This window comes from Carcharhinus amblyrhynchos, chromosome 1, assembly GCF_965287045.1.
Source record: "Carcharhinus amblyrhynchos chromosome 1, sCarAmb.v2.hapA, whole genome shotgun sequence".
Lineage (NCBI taxonomy): Eukaryota > Metazoa > Chordata > Chondrichthyes > Carcharhiniformes > Carcharhinidae > Carcharhinus > Carcharhinus amblyrhynchos.
The window spans coordinates 167,707,047-167,727,276 of NC_137324.1; the positions used below are offsets into that span (position 1 = coordinate 167,707,047).

The window sequence follows — 20,230 nt, forward strand, 5'->3', positions numbered from 1 at the left end:
GTGTGGAGTTTGCGCATTCTCCCTGTGTCTGCATGGGTTTCCTCCAGATGCTCTGGTTTCCTCCCACAGTCTAATGATGTGCAGGTTAGGTACATTGGCCATAGTAAATTGTCCCTGGGATGCACAGGTTAGCGGGTAAATATGTGGGGTTATGGGGATAGGGCCTGGATGGGATTGTTGTTGCAGTAGACTCGAGGGGCGGAACGGCCTCCTTCTGTACTGTAGGGTTTCCATGATTCTATGGTATCTATCTGATATACCGCCCATTCATGGTACTTTCGAAAAGGAAGATGGCAGCTCCCATGATTAGTCAAGAAAAGGAAAATAGATTCTGAATGTCAATGTTCAAAGACTCTGGGAGTGATGGTTTATTTGTTATTGAGCACAATGGGGCATATCTATCTGAGCTGTCAAGAGAAGTTGCTGTTTTCATGCGGTAAAGTATCAAGCAACATTACAAAGCATATCGGCCCATTTGATAGCCTCATGAGTCAGCTGAGAATCAATTGACTGAAACAAAATAATATCGGGAAACAATCATTTTCAGAGCTGCAAATCAGAGTACTGAGCTGGTGATTTTTGATAGCTGAAATAATAACCAAGAGAGGGAAACTTGTCTGATGGGAAATTTGTGAAAGAATGCTCCATCATGTTTGCATCTCTGGTATGTCCTCATAAAACGTCAGTGTAGAGAAAACTAGCCTTTCACATCTGGCCACTATTGGATGAATAGATAACCAAGCACCCAATATTTGAAATTCTCTGATCAAAAAACCCACTGTCTTGTCGGTTTTACAGTTCAGGGTTTGATGACAGCACAAATGTGAGTGTTAGAGCTAGACTGGGAATGAGGACCTTCAAAGCCGCTGAGGAATTGCTCTACTTGTGTCCAGTGAATGTGGCGATGCTGGCGTTGGACTAGAGTAAACACAGTAAGAAGTCTCATAGCACTGCAGTGCACCAGGGGACAAGGCATTTTCAATGTAGTAAATGTGCCTTGGTGAAATTCAGTCTTCCAGAGGACACACTTTGTGGTCTTAACAACTGATGGAGCTCCTGCGCTGACAGGCAAGCACAGTGGATTTGTTAGTCTAATACCCAGATCAGTGCCTCGGGAAGCCATCACGCATCGTTCAAACAAAACAGTTGTGTGCAAAGACCCTGGAGATGGAAAGGTGGTTTCTACAATCATTTTCATTAGGCCCAAGGAACTCAATCACAGACAGTTCCAAGCCTTTCTTGGAAAGGTTGGGTTAGACCATACAGCCACGTTTGCTGACTCAGCATGGCGGCCACACTAACCAGATTCTAACCGTTACTTGCCAAAATAAAAACCCTCATGACAAACAAAAGCAAAGCCTCAGGGATGACGAGCAGGGCTTGAATGACGTGGCACTCCTGGTTGACATCATCATGTGTGGTCAAGCTTTCCCTCAGAAATTGGAATTGATTAGGAAAGAGTTGATTTATGAAGAAAATTGTCCAGCTCACAACAACTATCAACAAGGCATGCTGAGACTGAAAAGCATGAGAAGTATTCTGCACTGATAGGCAGACTAAGGAATGAATTCAAACAAAGTTTACAGGTTTTGGGGAACATGGTGATGACCTTTCAGATCCATTTGGAACTGGTGTCACTGAGGCTCGTGACACGTTCCAACTGGCGCTAATCGAGAGTCAAAATAATTGGAATGAAGAGCGCTTTCCCAGGGTGTGACCTTCTGATATTTTACAGCCAATATGTTCTCTCAGAGTCTAAATCAAATCTATCAAAACAGCCTTCTCATTCATTGCTCTGTTGACAGCATGTTTTGCTGTAAACAGCTTTTTTTTTCAAGAATGAAAAATGTCCGAACAAACTCAAGACCACTCCTGACTGACGGACATTTATCCAGAATATTCCGCATCGCTGTGTGGGCAGACATGGCGTCTTTGTGCAAGTAAAAACAATGTCAGATATCTCATTAAATCAATGTTCAATATAGTGATGAGAAAGTAAGTGAATAAATTTTCTCATTTGACGCTTGCTCGTAAAAATGTTTTGATTAATGGAGAGATGAATTTCTAATGTTTTGTCTTTCCAAAGTTTACTCACTGGCCCCGTAATTGAAATGTGGCCCCTCACACAAAATTCTCTGACACCCTGGCTTGAGAACTTAACAGGACAGGTGATCAGTGGGTAGTCAGTTTCTTAACACACTGCACCTTGTTTCTACCCTAGCGACCATGTTGATATAAAATCCCACAGAGCCACCGAATCCCATCAATGCCCAAGGAGGCCATTTGATCCGTCGAATCTGCACCGACTCTCCAAAGGAGCTTTTTATCCAGGCCCACCCACGTGTCCTGCCCCTGTAATCCTGCGCATTTATCACAGCCAATCCACCTAACCTACACATCTTTGGATGCTAAGGGTCAATTTAGCATAGCCAATTCATCTCACCTGCACATCTTTCGTCTCACGGTCCAAAGATGTGCGGGTTAGGTGAAATTGGCCATGCAAAATTGCCCCTTAAGTTTTCCAGAGTGCATAGGTTAGGCAGATTAGCAGGATAAATATGTGGGATTACGGGGATAGAGCCTGGGTGGGATTGTTGTTGATGCAGACTCGATGGGCCAAATAGCCTCCTTCCGCACTTTAGGGATTCTATGACTGGGTTTCCATCTTTGAGCTGTGTGAGGAAACAGGAACACCCAGAAGAAACCTACACAGACAGGGGGAGAACATGCAAACTTCACACGGTCACCCAAGCTGGGAATCGAACCCGCGTCCCTGGCACTGTGAGGCAGCAGTGTTAACCACTGTGCCACCGTGATGCCCGTCGAATTCAACTTCTGGATGTATCAAATAATGCCAGATCTAAGACTCCGATAACTGTACTGCTTGTCATTTCCACATACGGCACCCACACAGTCATGGCCCTTCCTGAGAAATTAGTGTGAGAGTAGCCACCCATTCCACGGGTTCAGATTGATCCCGCAACAAGCCGGCTGGTTTTACTGTTGAAGAAACTACAGCAGGTCCCTTTCACCTTCCTCCGTGTTATTTACAACAGTTTGCAGCCATACAGCTGAGATAGGAGTGAAGAAGTGTGTTGTGACCAGCACTACATTACAAGCTGCTTATACAGTGGATTGGAGTGTTAAGTGTAGAATAGGATTACAGTGCTGGGCTCTGCTCAGTTTCCCCACACATATAAAAGTCAGCCAGGGCAGAATGGATAATGTGAATGCTGCACATTGAGACTTTAAAACTTCTTGAATGATAATATATAACCATGCAGCAGGCCACGGCTAATATTATTCTGATCCTACCACTTGTACTCAGCAATAATGCTGCTTAGATTTGAGATGAGTGTTCCCCACTCTCATATTTCCATGAAGCTTGCTTAATTTTGTTATGGAGATTGCATTATATTCTGATGGTTTCTACCCCAATTCTTTTGGGCAATTAATTGAGGATAGATCTGCTGGCACAATCTGCAACACTCAGAATCCTCGCCAGTTAGATGGGCAGAGAGCAGTGAGATTAAAAGTGCATAAGATCAATTGACAACTTTACTGCTTCACCATTCTGGGGCGGTACAATGGTTAGCACTGCTGTCTCTCAGCTCCAGGGACCCAGGTTCGATTCCCGGCTTGGGTCGCTGTTTGTGCGGAGTCTGTACGTTCTCCCAGTATCTGCGTGGGATTCCTCCAAGTGCTCCGGTTTCCTCCCATTGGCCATGTTAAATTCTCCCTCAATGTACCCGAACAGGAGTGTGGCAACTAGGGGATTTTCACAGAAACTTCATCGCAGTGTTAATGTAAGCCTACTTGTGATATTAATAAAAAAAACTTAAAGCTGAGTCCCAAATCATTGATCGAAATGGCAGCCAAGATATTGAAATGTAAATGTTATATTCCAAAAATGGGACTAGTTCTGTCTAAGGTTCTGAATGAAAGATGGAACCCAGGCTCTGAGCTTGTGGAAAGGTTTGGTTTGTGGCTAGCTTTAGCCATTTCCTGGTTTTATCTACACACCCAGAAGTCAGGAAATTCCAGGGAAGTGACATTACTTACTTTCTGGGACCTTCCTGGAGGAATCTGCCCAATCTCGATTGAGTTTGTGTAATTCCCTTCCTTTTTGTTGCTGTTATTGTGGCCTGGATTTTTACTGAGCTGGGTTGACTCAGGAGTCCTTTGAAATTGCTGAGCTGGTCCTAACTCCGGGAATCCTATTCCCAATCTGTCTGATTTTTGGGAGTGCCTTTAAAGGGTGTGGAAATCCCAACCTGGCCAGCTCCATTTCTGGGGGTAGGTATCTCCTAGCCCTCTGCAATTATCACGGAGCTGAGCCAGGTTTTTAAAGAGTTGTGGTTCACTGCCCCTCAGAGGAGCCATGAACCTGCAAGAGGGGACCTTTCAAAAGTAAGGTCTAAAGGGCCTACTCCCTAGGTCAGTGCTGCCCTTCTACCCACCTCTATGGCCCTACAAGGGGCATAGATTGTGAGGTCCTGTGGCACAGTGGGTAGTGTCCCTGCCGCTGAACCAGAAGTTCAGGGTTCGATTCTCCCCACGACTTTGATGTACAATGAAGGTGTGATCATAACGTGGCCAAACTGCTTAGAGGGGATGCGAGGGCTGAAGGCTGGCAGCACTTTGCATTTTCATTTCAACTGGGGCAGAGTCTCACTGCTGTGAGGTGGGCCTTTTAACCGGCCCAGCTTCACAACTAGAAGCCCATGTGTCTGCTACCAAACCTTTCCTGAGGTAGGCTGGCCTGACGCCAGCCTGTACCCATGCTGCCAACAGTGAACCTGCCTTTGTGGGCACTATCTCCCGAGCTGTGCGGGCCCACCTTGGGGATGAACACCCAGGCATGTGACTCTACTTGCCTGCTACCCATGTGACCCCATTCCCCTGGCCTTGCCCGTGGACTGCTGCAACTAATTTTGACCTGGTTGATCTAAAACTGGCCTCTCCGTCCTTGCCACCCAAGGCGCTACATTTCAATTTATTTCTCAAATAGTAAGTAAATTTTGGAAAGACAAGGCATTAGAAATTCTTCTCACTATTAATCAAAACATGTTTGTGTCAAATGGAAAAAAAACTAATTGATTAGCTTAGTTTTTCATTACTATATTGAACACTGAGTTGGTGAGATATCTTTGTTTAATTTTTGTTCATAAGATGTGGGCATTGCTGGTTGGGTTAGTACTTATCGCCCATCACTGAGGGCATTTAACAGTTAACCACATTGCTGTGGCTCTGGAACCACATGTAGGCCAGACCAGGTAAGGATGGCAGATTTCCTTCCCTCAAGGACATTAATGAACCAGATGGGATTTTTCCAACAGTCAACAACGGTTTCATTGTCATCGTTAGACTTTTAATTCCAGATTTTACAGAAATCGAATTCCACCGTCTGCCGTGGTGGGATTTGAACTAGTTTCCCAGAGAATTATTGCCGTGGCTCTCTGGATTACTAGTCCAGTGATAATAACACCACTTCCCCGTGATGCCACCTGGCATAATTTTTGCGTACACAAGTAGTCAGTGTCTACCCGCATGGGTGACATAGCGATGTGGAATGTTCCAGATTGATGGCCATCAATCAGGAGTGATTTTGAATTTGTTTTCACGTTTTCCATTCTTGGAAGAAGGCTGTTACCAGCAAAGTGTGCTGCCAAACAGTGCAATGAATCAGAGGCATGTTCTGAGAAACTTGAATCAGACTCTGAGGGAACATATTGCCTGTTAAATGTCAGAAGGTCATACCCTGCAGAAGTTCTCTTCCTTCCAGTCATTTTGATTCTCAGTTAATGCAAGGTAGATCATGTCAGAAGTCTCAGTGACATCGGTTCCATGTGGATTGGCAAAGAACTTCAGTTCACTACAGTGTCCCTTGAAATCTGCGAAACCTTTGATGAAATTCATCTCCCAGTCTGCCGATCATTGCAGAATACTTTCCATGGGTTATGGTCTCAGCGTGCCTTGCTGACAGTGTTGTGAAACAGACAATCTTCTTCATCGTTAGCTCTTTCCTGATCAATTCTAACTTCTGAATGAGCGCCAGGACATTCTCATGCACTTGGTTGACAAATTGGTCCTTTCCTTTTCGTTCAACTCCGCAAAATACTTGGTGATGTCAACCAGGAATGCTTGCTTGAAAGATGAGCCATTCAAGCACTCATCTGCTGGAATTTTACTGCCCCACCCGTGACGGAATCAGAGCGGGTGAGGGGTGGACAGCGGAAATGTCTGTTGACCTCGGATGGGAAGTTCTGTTCTCGCTGGAGTGAGGCTATAAAATCCTGCCTACTGAATCCCTACTGTGCAGAGGAGGCCAATTGGCCCATTGAGTTGATACTGCCCCTTACCCAGGCTTACTCCACAACCCCGTGTATTGACCCCGCTAATCCCCCTGTACCTTTCGTGGCCAATCAACTTTACTGTCACATCTTTGGATCATCGTCATCCATAAAGCTGACATCTTTTCCATTGTTTTCATGAAGGTTTTTAATTTCTTGAAGCAATCTGACTAGTATGGGCACCCTGCTGAGCCTGAGAATGTATTCAAGAGGTGGCTAATTGTAACACTTGGGGTGAATGGAATTAAAGGTTATGGTGAGGAAGCAGGATTATGCTATTGAGTTGGATGATCAGCTGTGATCGAGATGAATGGCGGAGCAGGCCCGAAAGGCCAAATGGCCTCCTCTCTCCTATCTTCTATGTTTCTATGAACTTGGCTGAATTTGAATGATATCATAGTCTGATCTGACCTTTTCAAGAAAGGCTTGGAACTGTGTGTAACTGAGCTCCTTGGACCGAATTAAGATAACACTAGAAACAAACTTTCCATCACATGCTCCATCTCCAGGATCTTTGCACTGAGCCGATCTTGCAGAATGACTCAGTGATGTGTAATATCTTCCCGAGGCACTGATTTTAGTAATAGACCAACAAATCCACTGTGCTGCCTTGTCAGTGCAGGACGTTAGACATCCTTCAGATGCTAGACCACAAAGTCTATCCAGTGGAAGTTTGAATTTCACCAAGGCATGTTTATTTCATTGTCTTGTCCCATGATACATTTCATTGGACATAGATCGAGCAGTTCCTTAGCGATTTCAAATGTTTTGGTGCCTCCTTGTGCAAAGATTGCCAGTTTTGATCAGAGAATGTTAGGTGCTTGGTCTACCCTTCAAACAACTCTCTAATATGAACAACTGGTTTCCACTGCCGTTGACCTTCTATAGGAAATGCCAGAGAAGTCAACATGGTCATTATGGACTCCAAGTACTCTTTCCCAAATTCCCCATCAGACAGTAATTCTCTCCCTTGGTTAATGAATCATAGAATCCTACAGTATAGAAGGAGGCCATTTGGCCCATCAATCCTACACTAACCACAATCCCACCCGATCCCCATAATCCTGCATATTTACCCTGCTAATCCCTCTGAAAGTAAGGTCAATTTACCATGGCCAATCAACCTAACCCCTTCATCTTTGGACTGTGGGGGGAAACCAGAGCACCCAGAGGAAACCCATGCAAACATGAGAAGAACATGCAAACTCAAGGAGAACATGCAAATTCCACACAGACAGTGGCCCAAGTTGGGAATTGAACCCTGGGATCCCTGGCACTGTGAGGCAGCAGTGCTAACCACTGTGCCACCGTGCTGTCCCAAATTAAATTGCTCTAGCAAGAATTGAACTCACAACCCCTGATTTAAAAGGCCAGTACTCTAACCACTGAGCTATGGAGCAGAGATGTACTTCTGAGGCTGTATAAGACACTGGTCAGAGCCCATTTGGAGTATCGTGAGCTGTTTTGGGCCCTGTATTGAAGGAAGGATGTGCTGGCCTTGGAAAGAGTCCAGAGGAGGTTCACAAGAATGATCGCTGGAATGAAGCGATTGCCGTATGAGGAATGGATGAGGTCTCTGAGTCTGTACTCGTTGGAGTTTAGAAGGATGAGGGGGAATCTTATTGAAACTTACAGGATACTGCGAGGCCTGGATAGAGTGGACATGGAGAGGATGTTTCCACCAGTCGGAAAACTTAGATCCAGAGGGCAAAACCTCAGATTAAAGGGACGATCCTTTAAAACAGAGGTGAAGAGGAATTTCTTCAGCCAGAGAGTGGTGAATCTGTGGAATCTTTGCTGCAGAATGTTGTGGAGGCCAGGTCATTGAGTGTCTTTAAGACAGAGATAGATAGGTTCTTGATTAATAAGGGAGAATGGGGATGAGAAAAATATCAGCCATGATTGAATGATGGAGCAGACTTGATGGGCTGAGTGGCCTGATTCTGCTCCTATGTCTATGGTCTTATTGCTCCAGCTGTTCAAAGAAAAAACTGATCTTGGTTGCTGTTTCATAACTCTGGTTTGTGGATGTGAAGAAAGATTGTTGCCCAATAAATGTTTTGTTTCGATGAGTTCACGCGATCAATTTTCCCTTGACCCAGGAGACGGTAAAATTTGCCAGCGTGTTTCATAGAAAACTGTCGCTTGATATTGTATTCCTTGAAAACAGCCATCTTGTCTTAGACATATCAGACACAGCATTCAGCATTGTTGTTGCTTCTCGTTCTTCACCTAGTGGTGCACAAGACATAGTTCCGAAAGCGAGGTTTTACCTAGATCAGGCCACTAGCTTATTGCCAGAGGCTTATAGCTTGAGGAGTGTTACTCCGAACCAAAAGTGGCTGAGCAGGAGTCTCTCCTGCTCTGTCATTGGTGTGCTGGAGTGGTTTGCAGGTTGACACAACCTGTTTGACCACATTATGAACACACCTTCCTTGGCCAGCAAGTTCTCGGGTGGGACTCGCACCCATAACTTTGGGCTCAGAGACAGAGACGGCAGCCACTGCATCACTTGTCAGTTCCCTTGTTGCGCTCAGTAAGTATATTTTGATAAGCATTATGAGTGGAGACTAAGCTGACCAATTATCACTTATTTTCCTAGATTGTCTGATATTGGGGTTCTGTTTCTCCCATAATCTGGACCTTTAAATTTCACCCGTGCGCAGTACCCTCTCTTTCTGCTTGCTCTCTCAAAGCTCCAGCAATACCTATCCCTCAACAATTTTCACATCTATGCTAGCATACCCTCCAACATTCCACACTCTTACCTCCCCCCTCAACAGCTTGAAGCTCCAGCAGCGCCATCCCCAAACACCCCCCAACACACATCTCTTGCGCCACCACCCGCCAACTCTCACATTTCTGGTATCCTCCCTACTCCCCACTCCCACCCCATCCCCATGACAGGCTGGCCCCTGATTCTCACCATGAAGATTGGCCACTCTGGTGGGTGCTGTTCAAGATAGGTACAAGGTACACATCAATACTTGAGTTTTGAAGTTGATAGAGTGAAAAACCCAGCAGTTAGGTTCAAAGAGAAAGAAAACTCTGACGCTCGGCTTACGTCAAAGGTTGGTGGGCCAAATAGAAACTTTTGGTGGACTGGACTCTAGCCCATGGACTGTATGTTGGACAACCCCAATCTGAAATCTGTAGGCATAAAACGTTAACAGCCCAGCAAGGCCTGGAAAACCGATAAAAAGACAATGAAGAATGATGAAGGAATTTTTCTTTCTTTAGCCTACATTGACATACTTGTAGCTGCAGATGGAAAACACCTTATTCTTGGTGAAGGCCTGATTTTTAACAGCATCTTGTAAACATGTCAGAGAGGATAAACACGAGGGATACTCCACATTGTAACTTAATGGAAAAACCCGGCAAGTAGGCATGGAGCAGTTAGAATTGCCTTTAATCAAATCTATGGGGCATTTGGCAGCTAAAAAGCTAATAAGGATACAAAGTACTTTCTCTTTGCACTATATGGTGGATTCATTGGCCAGATATCTAAGGTCTTCATCCCATATGATGCAAATAACTGCCAGAACACTCAATCGGATGAATATAAAAACAAAACACACTGTCCACATTGGCAAGGTGGCACTTTATGATCTTGTTCCAACTGATAGAGATTAATAAAACATGGTACAACAATCTCAGCCAAATGAAACTATGAGCACCCACCCCTCCGCTCCCTTAGTGAGTCCAAGAATTCACATATTACCCTGCCAAGAAGGCTCCAAGTGCCTCTATTTCCTCACATTTCTTACCTCTTTTTGTTTTCCTCTCTGTTCTCTCATCCCCTTTTGATCCCTTATCCCACCAAATTAGTTACTTTGCCACAGACATTATTTAGGATCATAGAAACCTTACAGTGCAGAAGGAGGCTATTTGGCCCATCATGTCTGCACCGATCGCAATCCTACATAGGCCTTATCCCTGTAATCTCTCATATTTACCCTGCTAGTCCCTCTAACCGAAGCACCCCAGGATACTAAGAGGAAATTTAGCACAGCCAATTCATCTAACCCGCACATCTTTTGATATGTGGGAGGAAACCAGAGCACCTGGAGTAAACCCACGTAGATACAGAGAGAAAGTGCAAACTCCATACAGCCAGTGACCCAAACCAGCAATCAAACCCAGGTCCCTGATGCTGTGAGGCAGTACTACTAACCACTGTGCCACCTCTGAGTGAGGACATCGGTTCCAGTCTTGGTCGGATGAACTCTATCCAGACTGTACAGGCCACTCTGGTCTCAGGACTGGGGTGACACGGTGGCACAGTGGTAAGCTCACAGCGCCAGGGACCTGGGTTCAGTTTCAGCCTTGGATCACTTTCTGTGTGGAGTTTGCACATTCTCCCTGTGTCTGCATGGGTTTCCTCCAGGTTCCCCAGCTTGCTCCCACAGTCCAAAGATGTGCGGGTTAGGTTGATTGGCCATGCTAAATTGACCCTATTGTCAGGGAGATTAGCAGGGCAAATATATGGGATTATGGGAATAGGGCCTGTGTGGGATTGTGGTCAGTGCAGATTTGGTGGACCGAATGGCCTTCTTTTGCCTGTAGGGAATCTATGACTCCTTTTATTGCAGTAAAAAGTCTGACAACACCAGGTTTTAGTCCAACTGATTTATTTGATAATACTCACAAGCTCTCGAGGGGACTGCCTCTTCGTCAGGAGGCAGTCCCCTCGAAAGCTTGTGAGCTTACTATCAAATAAATCGGTTGGACTAAAACCTGGTGTTGTCAGACTTTTTACTGTGTTTACGCCAGTCCAACGCCGGCATTCCCACATCATGACTCCTTTTATTGCGTCAGGAAACTGAACCGTCCCTTTGTACGTTATGGTTCAGCCGCACATTTACCCTCATCTCTGCTGGTTGTCTTCCCTCTCTCAACTCCTTTGACACCCTATCCATTATATCTTTTCACTTGTTACCTGGGAGCCACCTTGCCATTTGGGAGTCTGGGTGCCGCTATAAGAGTGCAACAAGGTTTGATTGAGGAAACGGCAGCACCCTTTCAGCATCCTGCTGAACAAGTTTAACATTTTCTTTCTGTCTTGCAGGAAAGAAGGTTTTCTACCCTGTCCTGTTCAGCCAATATAATCCTGCCATTATATATGGTCATCATGACTCCATTCCACCCATTGAACAACAGCTGGTAAGCATTGTCTTTACATGTACAATATGTGCCAGTAGAACTTAAGTCGGAATGTGGCCTTTTTGGAGAATCCATTAACTAAAGCCTACAATGTACCTGACCCTCAAATATTACAGAATCACAGCATCCCTACAGTGTAGAAGGAGACAATTTGGCCCATCAAGCCTGTGCCATCAGGCAATCTCACCCAGGCTGTATCTCTGTAATCCCATGTGTTTATCCTACTAATCCCCTGACAGCTGCTTGCTTCCAGCTGGTCACATAAGCCCAGACGTACACTGTTGGAAGCAAGTTCTCATTATGCCTTCCTTACCATGATGTGGGAATATGTGGCTTCGTCATTGTTTGTCACTAGTGATTCATAATTGATGACCAAGAAGTGCAGACATCAATGTGACAAGTCAACTGTGTCACCTCTGAAATTAATGGCTCTTCTTCCCTCTTCTAAACTATGATTCTGTAAGACCATAAGACATAGGAGCAGAATTAGGCCACTCAGCCCATCGAGTGTGCGCTGCCATTCAATCTTGACTGATATTTTTCTCATCCCCATTCTCCTGACTTTTCCCCATAACCCCTGTTCCCCTTATTAATCAAGAACCTATCTATCTCTGTTTTAAAGACACTCAATGACTTGGCCTCCACAATCTTCTGTAGCAAAGAGTTCCACAGATTCACCACTCTCTGGCTGAAGAAATTCCTCCTCATCTCTGTTTTAAAGGATTGTCCCGTTAGCCTGAGGTTGTGCCCTCTGGGTCTAGTTTTTCCTACTAGTGGAAACATTCTCTCCACATCCATTCTATGCAGGCCTCGCAGTATCCTATAATTTTCAATAAGATCTCCCCTCACCCTTTTAAACTCCAACAAGTACAGATCTAGAGCCCTCATATGACAAGCTCTTCGTTCCAGGACCTCAGCACACTCTTGAGTCTGTGCAATATGGCCCTGGGGCAAGGAGAAATCAGAGCTGATCCCTGGAGCTCACATTTGTCATTGCTTTCAGAAAATACTGACCCTTATCCCGCTCAAGATATTCTGCTATCTTGCTTTCAGTCAGGGCTGACCTTTATGCCGCTATTAACACCAATTTTGTTTCCTAATAGTATCATTACCACTCCCTTTGTCTTGTATCCATGGCATCTTTATCATTTCACCTCTCCTGCCCTGATCTTCTATTTTTCCCTGCTTGCTCAACCTCACCTTTTCAACAGCATAAACCCATCACATTTCTACCTCTCTTCACTTCTGAAGAGTCGAAACCTTAACTCTGCTCTTCTCTCACTGTTGCTGCCAGGCCACCTGCATTTTTCCAGCATTTTCTGTTTTTTTTTCACTTTTCCAGGAGGGATTGCTTGATTGGGATCAGGGGCACGAACTCCTGTGGCCTCCTTCCTTCTCTCTCTTGTAGGTACTGAGGTTAACTGCCTGAACAGAGGCTGATGTTCACACCTTCCTGGGGCAGTTGTGTTATTACAGAGCTGGTTGAATGGTTAAGGGAGATGGTCCCCAGCATATGCAGGATGGGCAGAATGGCCATTGTATCATTATATGAGTTCATAAAATGTTTTATCATCATAGAATCCTTACAGCGTAGATGGAGGCCATTCAGTCTATTGGGGCGGCCCTGCCTTGCACCACCAGGGATCCAGGTTCAATTCCAGCCTTGGGTCACTGTCTGTGTGCACTGTCCTCCCCATGCCTGCGTGGGTTTCCTCCGGATGCTCCAGTTTCCTCCCACAGTCCAAAGATGTGCAGATTAGGTGGACTGGCCATGCTAAATTGCCCCTTAGTGTCAGGGGGACTAGTTAGGGTAAATGCTTGGGGTTATGGGTACAGTAAAAAGTGAGTAACTCTCCTGACGAAGGAGCAGTGCTCTGAAAGCTTGTGATTCCAAATATACCTGTTGGGCTTTAACCTGATGTAATGAGATTTCTTATTTGCCTACCCCAGTCCAATACAGGCATCTCCACATCATGGGGTTATGCGGATAGGGCCTGGGTGGAATTTTGGTCAGTGTGGACTCGATAGGCCGAATGGCCTCCTTCTGTACTGTCGGGATTCTATGACCAAGCCTGCACCAACACCAATCTTACCCAGGCCCCATCTGCGTAACCCCGTGTATTTACCCTGCTAGTCCCTGTGACACTAAGGGGCAATTTAGCATGTCCAATCAGGTTAACCTGCATGTCTTTGGAAACTCAAGCACCCGGAGAAAACCCACGCAGACACGGGGGGAAGGCGTAAACTCCACACAGACAGTCACCCGAGGCCAGAATTGAACTCAGGTTCACCAGCACTGTGAGGCTGCAGATCTAATGATTGTGCCACCGTGCCCAACTGGAATATTTTTTGAAGTCTAAGTAAAATGATAAGTTTTACATTCGTGGTATTGCAAAAAGGGAGAACAGGAAGAAGAAGCTATGGAAAATATGAAGTTTCAAAATTTAACGTGGACTCTTTGTTTTGCTAAAGGTGATTAAGAAGGATTCAGGCTTTTGGAGGGACTTTGGCTTTGGAATGACTTGCCAGTATAGATCAGACTTTATCAACATAGGTAAGTGTACAGACAATTGGACTTCCTTCCAGGCGTGACACCAGACTGGTGTTTGCTTCTTAACCAGTAGCAAGACTGCCACCTACTGCATTGTTGCTGTATTGAAGGCTGTAATCTGGCATGGCTGGTGTTACGATAAAGGGGTCTCGTGAATAAAGTACACAGATCTCTGCTGAGTCACAATGTACAGAGAGGTTTTGATTCCTGAGGACTAAGGAGAGTGGAATGTGTTCAGTGTTGGAAAAAAGACATTTGCTTTCACGTCCTGCTCCTTGATCTGCCACATTCAGTCCATTGATACCGACCAGAGCCAATAGTTAGAGAAAATAGATTTTCTGTGTCTGACCCATTATCATCCTCCTCCTTCCCCAACACAGCCTGATCCTTTCTCATTCCCCCGACCACGTGGCATATTATCATCCGTTTGAAAAGACAGGCACCGGAAACTCCTGACCTCGATCGTGACTGACGTTCCCCGGTGCTGCTGCAGTGAATGGAGTTTTGGCTGAGCGCCCAATTCTCTGTTCTCATTGGCAGCAGAGTGGAAATGAACAAAGTCGGAGAATCCAGCCCAGAACCTGCAATTAGGTAAAATCTCGCACGTGGACACTTTACAGCCAATGAAGTAGAATCATAGACCAAAAGAGAAAACGCTGGAAAATCTCAGCAGGTCTGCAGCAGCAACTGTAAAGAGAGAAAAGAGCTGACGTTTCGAGTCCAGATGACCCTTTGTCAAAGCAGCATTAACATGGATCTAGGTTCAATTCCAGCCTTCGGTGCTGTGTGTGTGGAGTTTGTACATTCTCCCCATGTCTGCATGTGTTTCCTCTGGCTGCTCCGGTTTCTTCCCCGAATCCACAGATGTGTAGATTAAGTGGATTGTCCATGCTCATTGACTCTTAGTGTCTAAAGATGTGTAGTTTGGAAGGATTAGCCATGGGATTATGAGGATTGGATGGAGGGGAGGGTCTGGGTGGGATGCCCTTTTGGAGGGTCAGCGTAGACTCAATGGGCCTCTTTCTGCACTGTAGGGATTCTAAATGTCGTAATGCCGAGCAATGCATGAGACTAAACTATAGATTGAAAAAGATGTAATACCTAAATGAGAGGTGATGTGCACACTGATTTCCCCTCTCTAGGAATGACATTTTCTCCAATGAGGGGAAGGGAGGTTGGCTGTTTTGCAAACCAGGACAGCACAATCCAAGCAATGGCTTTTACAAGCCCAACTATACCCTGAGGTATGGCTGTGTCCCAAGGCTTGAGCAAGCGACAGAACTCCAAGTTGAGTACAGACAAATACTGATCAATTCAGATACCAGAGGCCTGGCTCCCACCTTAAAAATCAGTGGGTGGAGTTGTGGGCACGGGCATGCTTTGGTAAGCCCACCTCCTTTTGCAGTTTTGCACTAAGTAGATTTTATAGTCTGTAGTTGGGTCAGGGTGAGACCTCTGCTCCCATATGGAAGGAAGGTGGGACTACCCTCTGGAAGCTGCCGGTTAATCAAATAAAAGGGATGGGGACTACAGACAGTGCATCGCATCAAGGAGCCACACAGTGGGAGTTTTACTGGGATGATCCTGAAAGTGCCAGTGGGACAGGAGAGAAGGACAGGCCATGTTGTGGTGGGGGTGGGAAGTACTCTGGTGGTGATGGGGCACCTCTGTTGGGCACAGGCTCAGTCCTCCAGATCTTACCTGGCAGTCTCACCATGTGGCCTGTGTCACCATGTGGCCTGTGCGTACGCTGTCCTACCCACCCACCCACCCCCACCATGGCTAGTGAGATACCAGCAGTGGCAAGAGGAGGGGAGTAAGAAGCCGCTGATTAGTCCAAGGGTGTGTGGGCCACCCGACATCACTCTCACTGGTGGTAAAGTACCAGCGGAGGTCACTAGACAGCAGACACGTCGCTGATTTTATGCCACCCCTGCCTGCTGGACTGTTCCCCAGAATAGAGTAAAATGCTGGAATTTTACCGGCACACCCACCCTAGAATTGAAACAGGCAAGGCTGGCAGAATGGCATTTTCTGTTGGCCTCAGATGGGATTTTACGAGCCTTGGGCAGGCGAGACAGTAAAATTCCAGCAATAGAGTCATACAGAACGGAAAAGACCCTTTGGCCCATCAAGTCTGCGCCAACAATATCTACCACTAAAGGCGCATTAATCCCATTTCCTGCACTTGTCCCATATCCTGGAATATTATGATATTTCAAGTGCTCATTCAAGAACATTTTTTTTAAAGTTGTAAGGTCTCCGGTCTTGACTACCTTCCCAGGCTGTGCATTTCAGATTCCTTCTTCTGGAACAAAAGAACTCTGTCCCTCTTTCTGTTATCCAATTGCCAGTCCCATTCCACCCCCACCCCTGCCAATTACACCTTCAGTTGCAGGGACTGAACCTCGGGAGAGACATGTTTTGGCCTTGGGAGAGTCCCAGAACAGACTCGCCAAACTGATACAGAGGAGGAAAGGGTTAAATTGCGAGGTTGGACAAACATGGTTTGTATTGCTTTGTGCAAAATCGATGTGTACTTTCACCGGGGCGTAGTTGGAAAGTTACAATGCTAAAAGTGTTTAATTGCTCAGTTACAATGAAACTACTTCCTTTGGTCAGGGAATCTACATTAAAAGGGACACTATCTTAAAATTACAGCTAGACCATTAGCAGTGAAAGCAGGAAGCACTTTTCCTAACACACACAGCAGTGGAAATCTGGGAATCACTTTCCCAAAAGGCTGTGGACAACTGGAATTTTCAACACAGAGATAGATAAACTTTGGTTAAATAAAATTACCAAGAGATTTGAATTACATCATTGAATTACAGAACAGGCTCAAAGGGCTAAATGGCCTAAAACGTTTGAAGTTCATTTATTAATGTCACAAGTAGGCTTATATTAACATCTGCTATGAAGTTACTGTGAAATCCCCTAGGGGCCACACTCCGGCACCTGTTCGGGTACACTGAGGGAGAATTTAATACGGCCATTGCACTAAACCGGCATGTTTAAAAATGCAGGTGCTGTAGACTGAAATTGGTAGCTATGGAATCTCACAGCCAAAAGGAGACCATTCGGTCTATCATCGCCCATGCTGGCTCTTTGAAGGAGCTTAGGCTTTATGCTGTTTTATGTAGTTAGGGCGATACCTGGCAAAGCATTCAACCTGCACGTGTTCAGGAACTCAGCAGGTGACGTGAATATCCACATCACAGAAGGACAGGATAAACTAGGATTGTTTTCACGGGGAAGATGGAAGCTGAGGGGAGACCTGATAGAGGTCTGCAAAATCATGAGAGGCATAGACAGTGAGGATAAACACAGGCTTTTTCCCCAGGGTGGAAGTGTCATATACAAGGGGGCACAGGTTCAAGGTGAGAGGAGGAAATTTGGAGGGAGATGTGCGGGGGGGGAAGTTTTTCACGCAGTGCGTGGTGGGTGCCTGGAACACGCTGCCAGAGGAGGTGGTGGAAGCAGGCACATTAGCAACATTTAAGAGGCATCTGGATTGGTACATGAATAGGGAGGAATAGTGGGATACGGACCCAGTTAGGGCAGAAGGTTTTTTTTTCCCGTTTAGTTACGGCATCATGATCGATGCAGCCTGGGAGAGTTGAAGGGCCTGTTGCTGTGCTGTACTTTTCTTTGCTGTTTGTAATGTTCGATGAAAGAATTTCTGTTAATATTTATATAGCTCTGCTCTTTACATTTTAATTGTTTGACTTAACCTTGGCATAGCTTATCTCGTAACTTTTTATTGGAGTGGGGATTCTGCTCAATCCTGAAGGGTCTGAACCTCTAACACGTCTGTTCTTCCAGGTGGTTTCGACTTGGACATAAAAGGGTGGGGAGGTGAGGACGTTCACCTTTACCGCAAATATCTCCACAGCGACCTGATCGTGATACGGACGCCAGTCCGCGGACTGTTCCACTTGTGGCACGAGAAGCGCTGTGTGGACGAGCTGACCCCTGAACAGTACCGCATGTGCATGCAGTCCAAAGCCATGAACGAGGCCTCTCACGCCCAACTGGGAATGCTGGTCTTCAGGCACGAGATTGAGGCACATCTACGCAAACAGCGACACAAAACCAACGTGAAGAAAACATAAGAGAAGCCCAGGCTGCGTTGGGTTTAGCAGCGGGTACCTGATACTGGTGGAGAACCCATCACGGAAGCAAATTGTTTTCAAGTCGTACCCTGCAACGTGACGCGCCGCTGTGACGTTACGATATGTGTTGTTCTCCTCCAACCTAAGGGAAAGTCAAGCTTACGCTGCTGGTGGTTTGGAACGTCCACAGTTTCAGGATCAGCCAGAGGTTAATACAGGTCAATTCCACTGCTCATGTGAGACACTAAACTGGACGGTGGCCCTTCAGATTACTGACAATTACAGCACAGGCACCTGTGCGTGTGTATAGTATTTATATGTTAAAAGGATGAGTTATTTTTGTTGAGGACTTGTGAATCAACAGTTCGTGGCCTGAAGTGGTCACTTAAGCCAATCATGAACCATAAAGTAGGCGTGAAGGAGGAAACCCATTTGCTCCATTCTTGCATATTCTTCCAAAAACCACCCTCATCATTCCAGTCTCCACCATCGTACTGCAGACTTCATTCCAAGTTTACTCCGAATTGGTCTTGACCTCTGACCCCAAGTCCCTTGCACAATTTAGTTTGCCTTTTCCGCTTCTGTTTGCCATCTTGTGTCTCTGTAGGGTCAACCACAGTGACTTTTTTTAATACTTGTTTGCAGCGATGTGGGCATCGCTGGCTGGACCAGCATTTATTGCCCATTCCTAATTACCCTTGAGAAGGTTGTAGTGAGTTGCCTTCTGGAACCATTACAATCCATGTTGGTGTAGACGCACCGACCGTGCTGTTGGGAAGCGATTTCCAGGATTTTGCCCCAGTGACAATGAAGGTTCCAAGTCAGGATGGTGTGCAACTCGGAGGGGAAATTGCAGGTGGTGGCATTCTCATGTATCTGTTGTCCTTTTTGGTGGTGGAGGAAGCGTGTTTGGAAGTGGCTGTCGAAGGAGTCTTGATGACTTGCTGCAGGGCATCTTGAAGATGGTCCTGCTGCCACGCTGCATCAGTTATGGAGGGAGTAAATGTTTAAGATGGTGGACAGGATGCCAGTCAATGTCCTGGACCTTCTATTAAGGCTGAAGAGCGCAAGTTCCTCAAAGCTTCCTGACAACAGAGAGCATCCTCTGGGTTCTGGTCTGCATTGTCTCCAACAGTTGCATGTCTCCCTGGGTCTCAGGGACCAGAAACAGATGCATGAGTCAAGGTACAGTCTGACCACTGTAAAACAACAACTTGCTATTATAAAGCGCCTTATCATAGCTCTCGGATTGGCCCAAAGTGTTTCATGGTTGATAATTGACTTTGAAGAATCAACATGCTCCCAAACAGTGGATGAACAATAAATGTGTTTGGTGGCTGAGGGAGGAATGTTGGCTTAGACAGTGGAAGATGTCTTTGCTTTCCTTCAAAAATTTGAAGAGGTTGTGAATGACTTGTTCTCTTACAGTTTTGTCAGTATTGTTGTTTACTGCTCCAGTGATTGGACCTATTAAATGTCCAGCCTACTAAAAATCCAAGATTACTCTACTTCATCCATGGCCATTTTGATGCACCACTCATGAAGTACTTGTATTGCTCATTTTCTTCCTTTCTATGTGCAATATTCCGTATCAAGTTTCATCTACTGCCGTTGTGTGTTTTATTAAGCCTATTCTGTAGGTCGCCTACTGTCTCCTCAGCTTAAAGCAGAGGACAATTTGACCTGCTCCCTGCAAAAACAAAGTGCAAACAAACCATGAAAAGTATTGAGCTTAAACCAAAAGCGAAAGGATCAGAAGGCCTGGAAGCTTCTAGGCTGAGCAAACTCAACTGTCCCAAAGACTCAGCTGACCGAAGCCAAGTTGCGAACCTATTCTCACTCATCCGGGACATGCTGGGGCTATTTTCAGTCCAAAATATTCAGTGTGGATTGACAACTGTGAAACTGTTCCTCAAACCTTCAATTGCACTTTTGTTTCCTCGCTTTGCGACTTCTAGCAGCCTGCTATGTATAAAGTGGAAGCCTTACAAACAAAACCCCCCCTTGTACAGTGCAGTGAGGCCATGTATAAATTATACAGTGAT

At 45.6% G+C, this 20,230-nt stretch overlaps 1 protein-coding gene across 1 annotated transcript in view; it reads left to right on the top strand.

Annotated features, from left to right (window-relative positions):
* csgalnact1a (chondroitin sulfate N-acetylgalactosaminyltransferase 1a) overlaps positions 1 to 18,189 on the top strand; it is a 144,278-nt gene extending 126,089 nt beyond the window's left edge. Inside the window, exons 6-8 of the mRNA XM_080200053.1 lie at positions 11,425 to 11,519; positions 13,992 to 14,073; positions 17,896 to 18,189. Of these exons, the coding sequence (XP_080056179.1) occupies positions 11,425 to 11,519; positions 13,992 to 14,073; positions 17,896 to 18,185 (467 nt within the window). The 3' untranslated portion in view covers positions 18,186 to 18,189. The remainder of the gene's footprint in view (positions 1 to 11,424; positions 11,520 to 13,991; positions 14,074 to 17,895) is intronic.
* Positions 18,190 to 20,230: the final 2,041 nt, after the last annotated feature.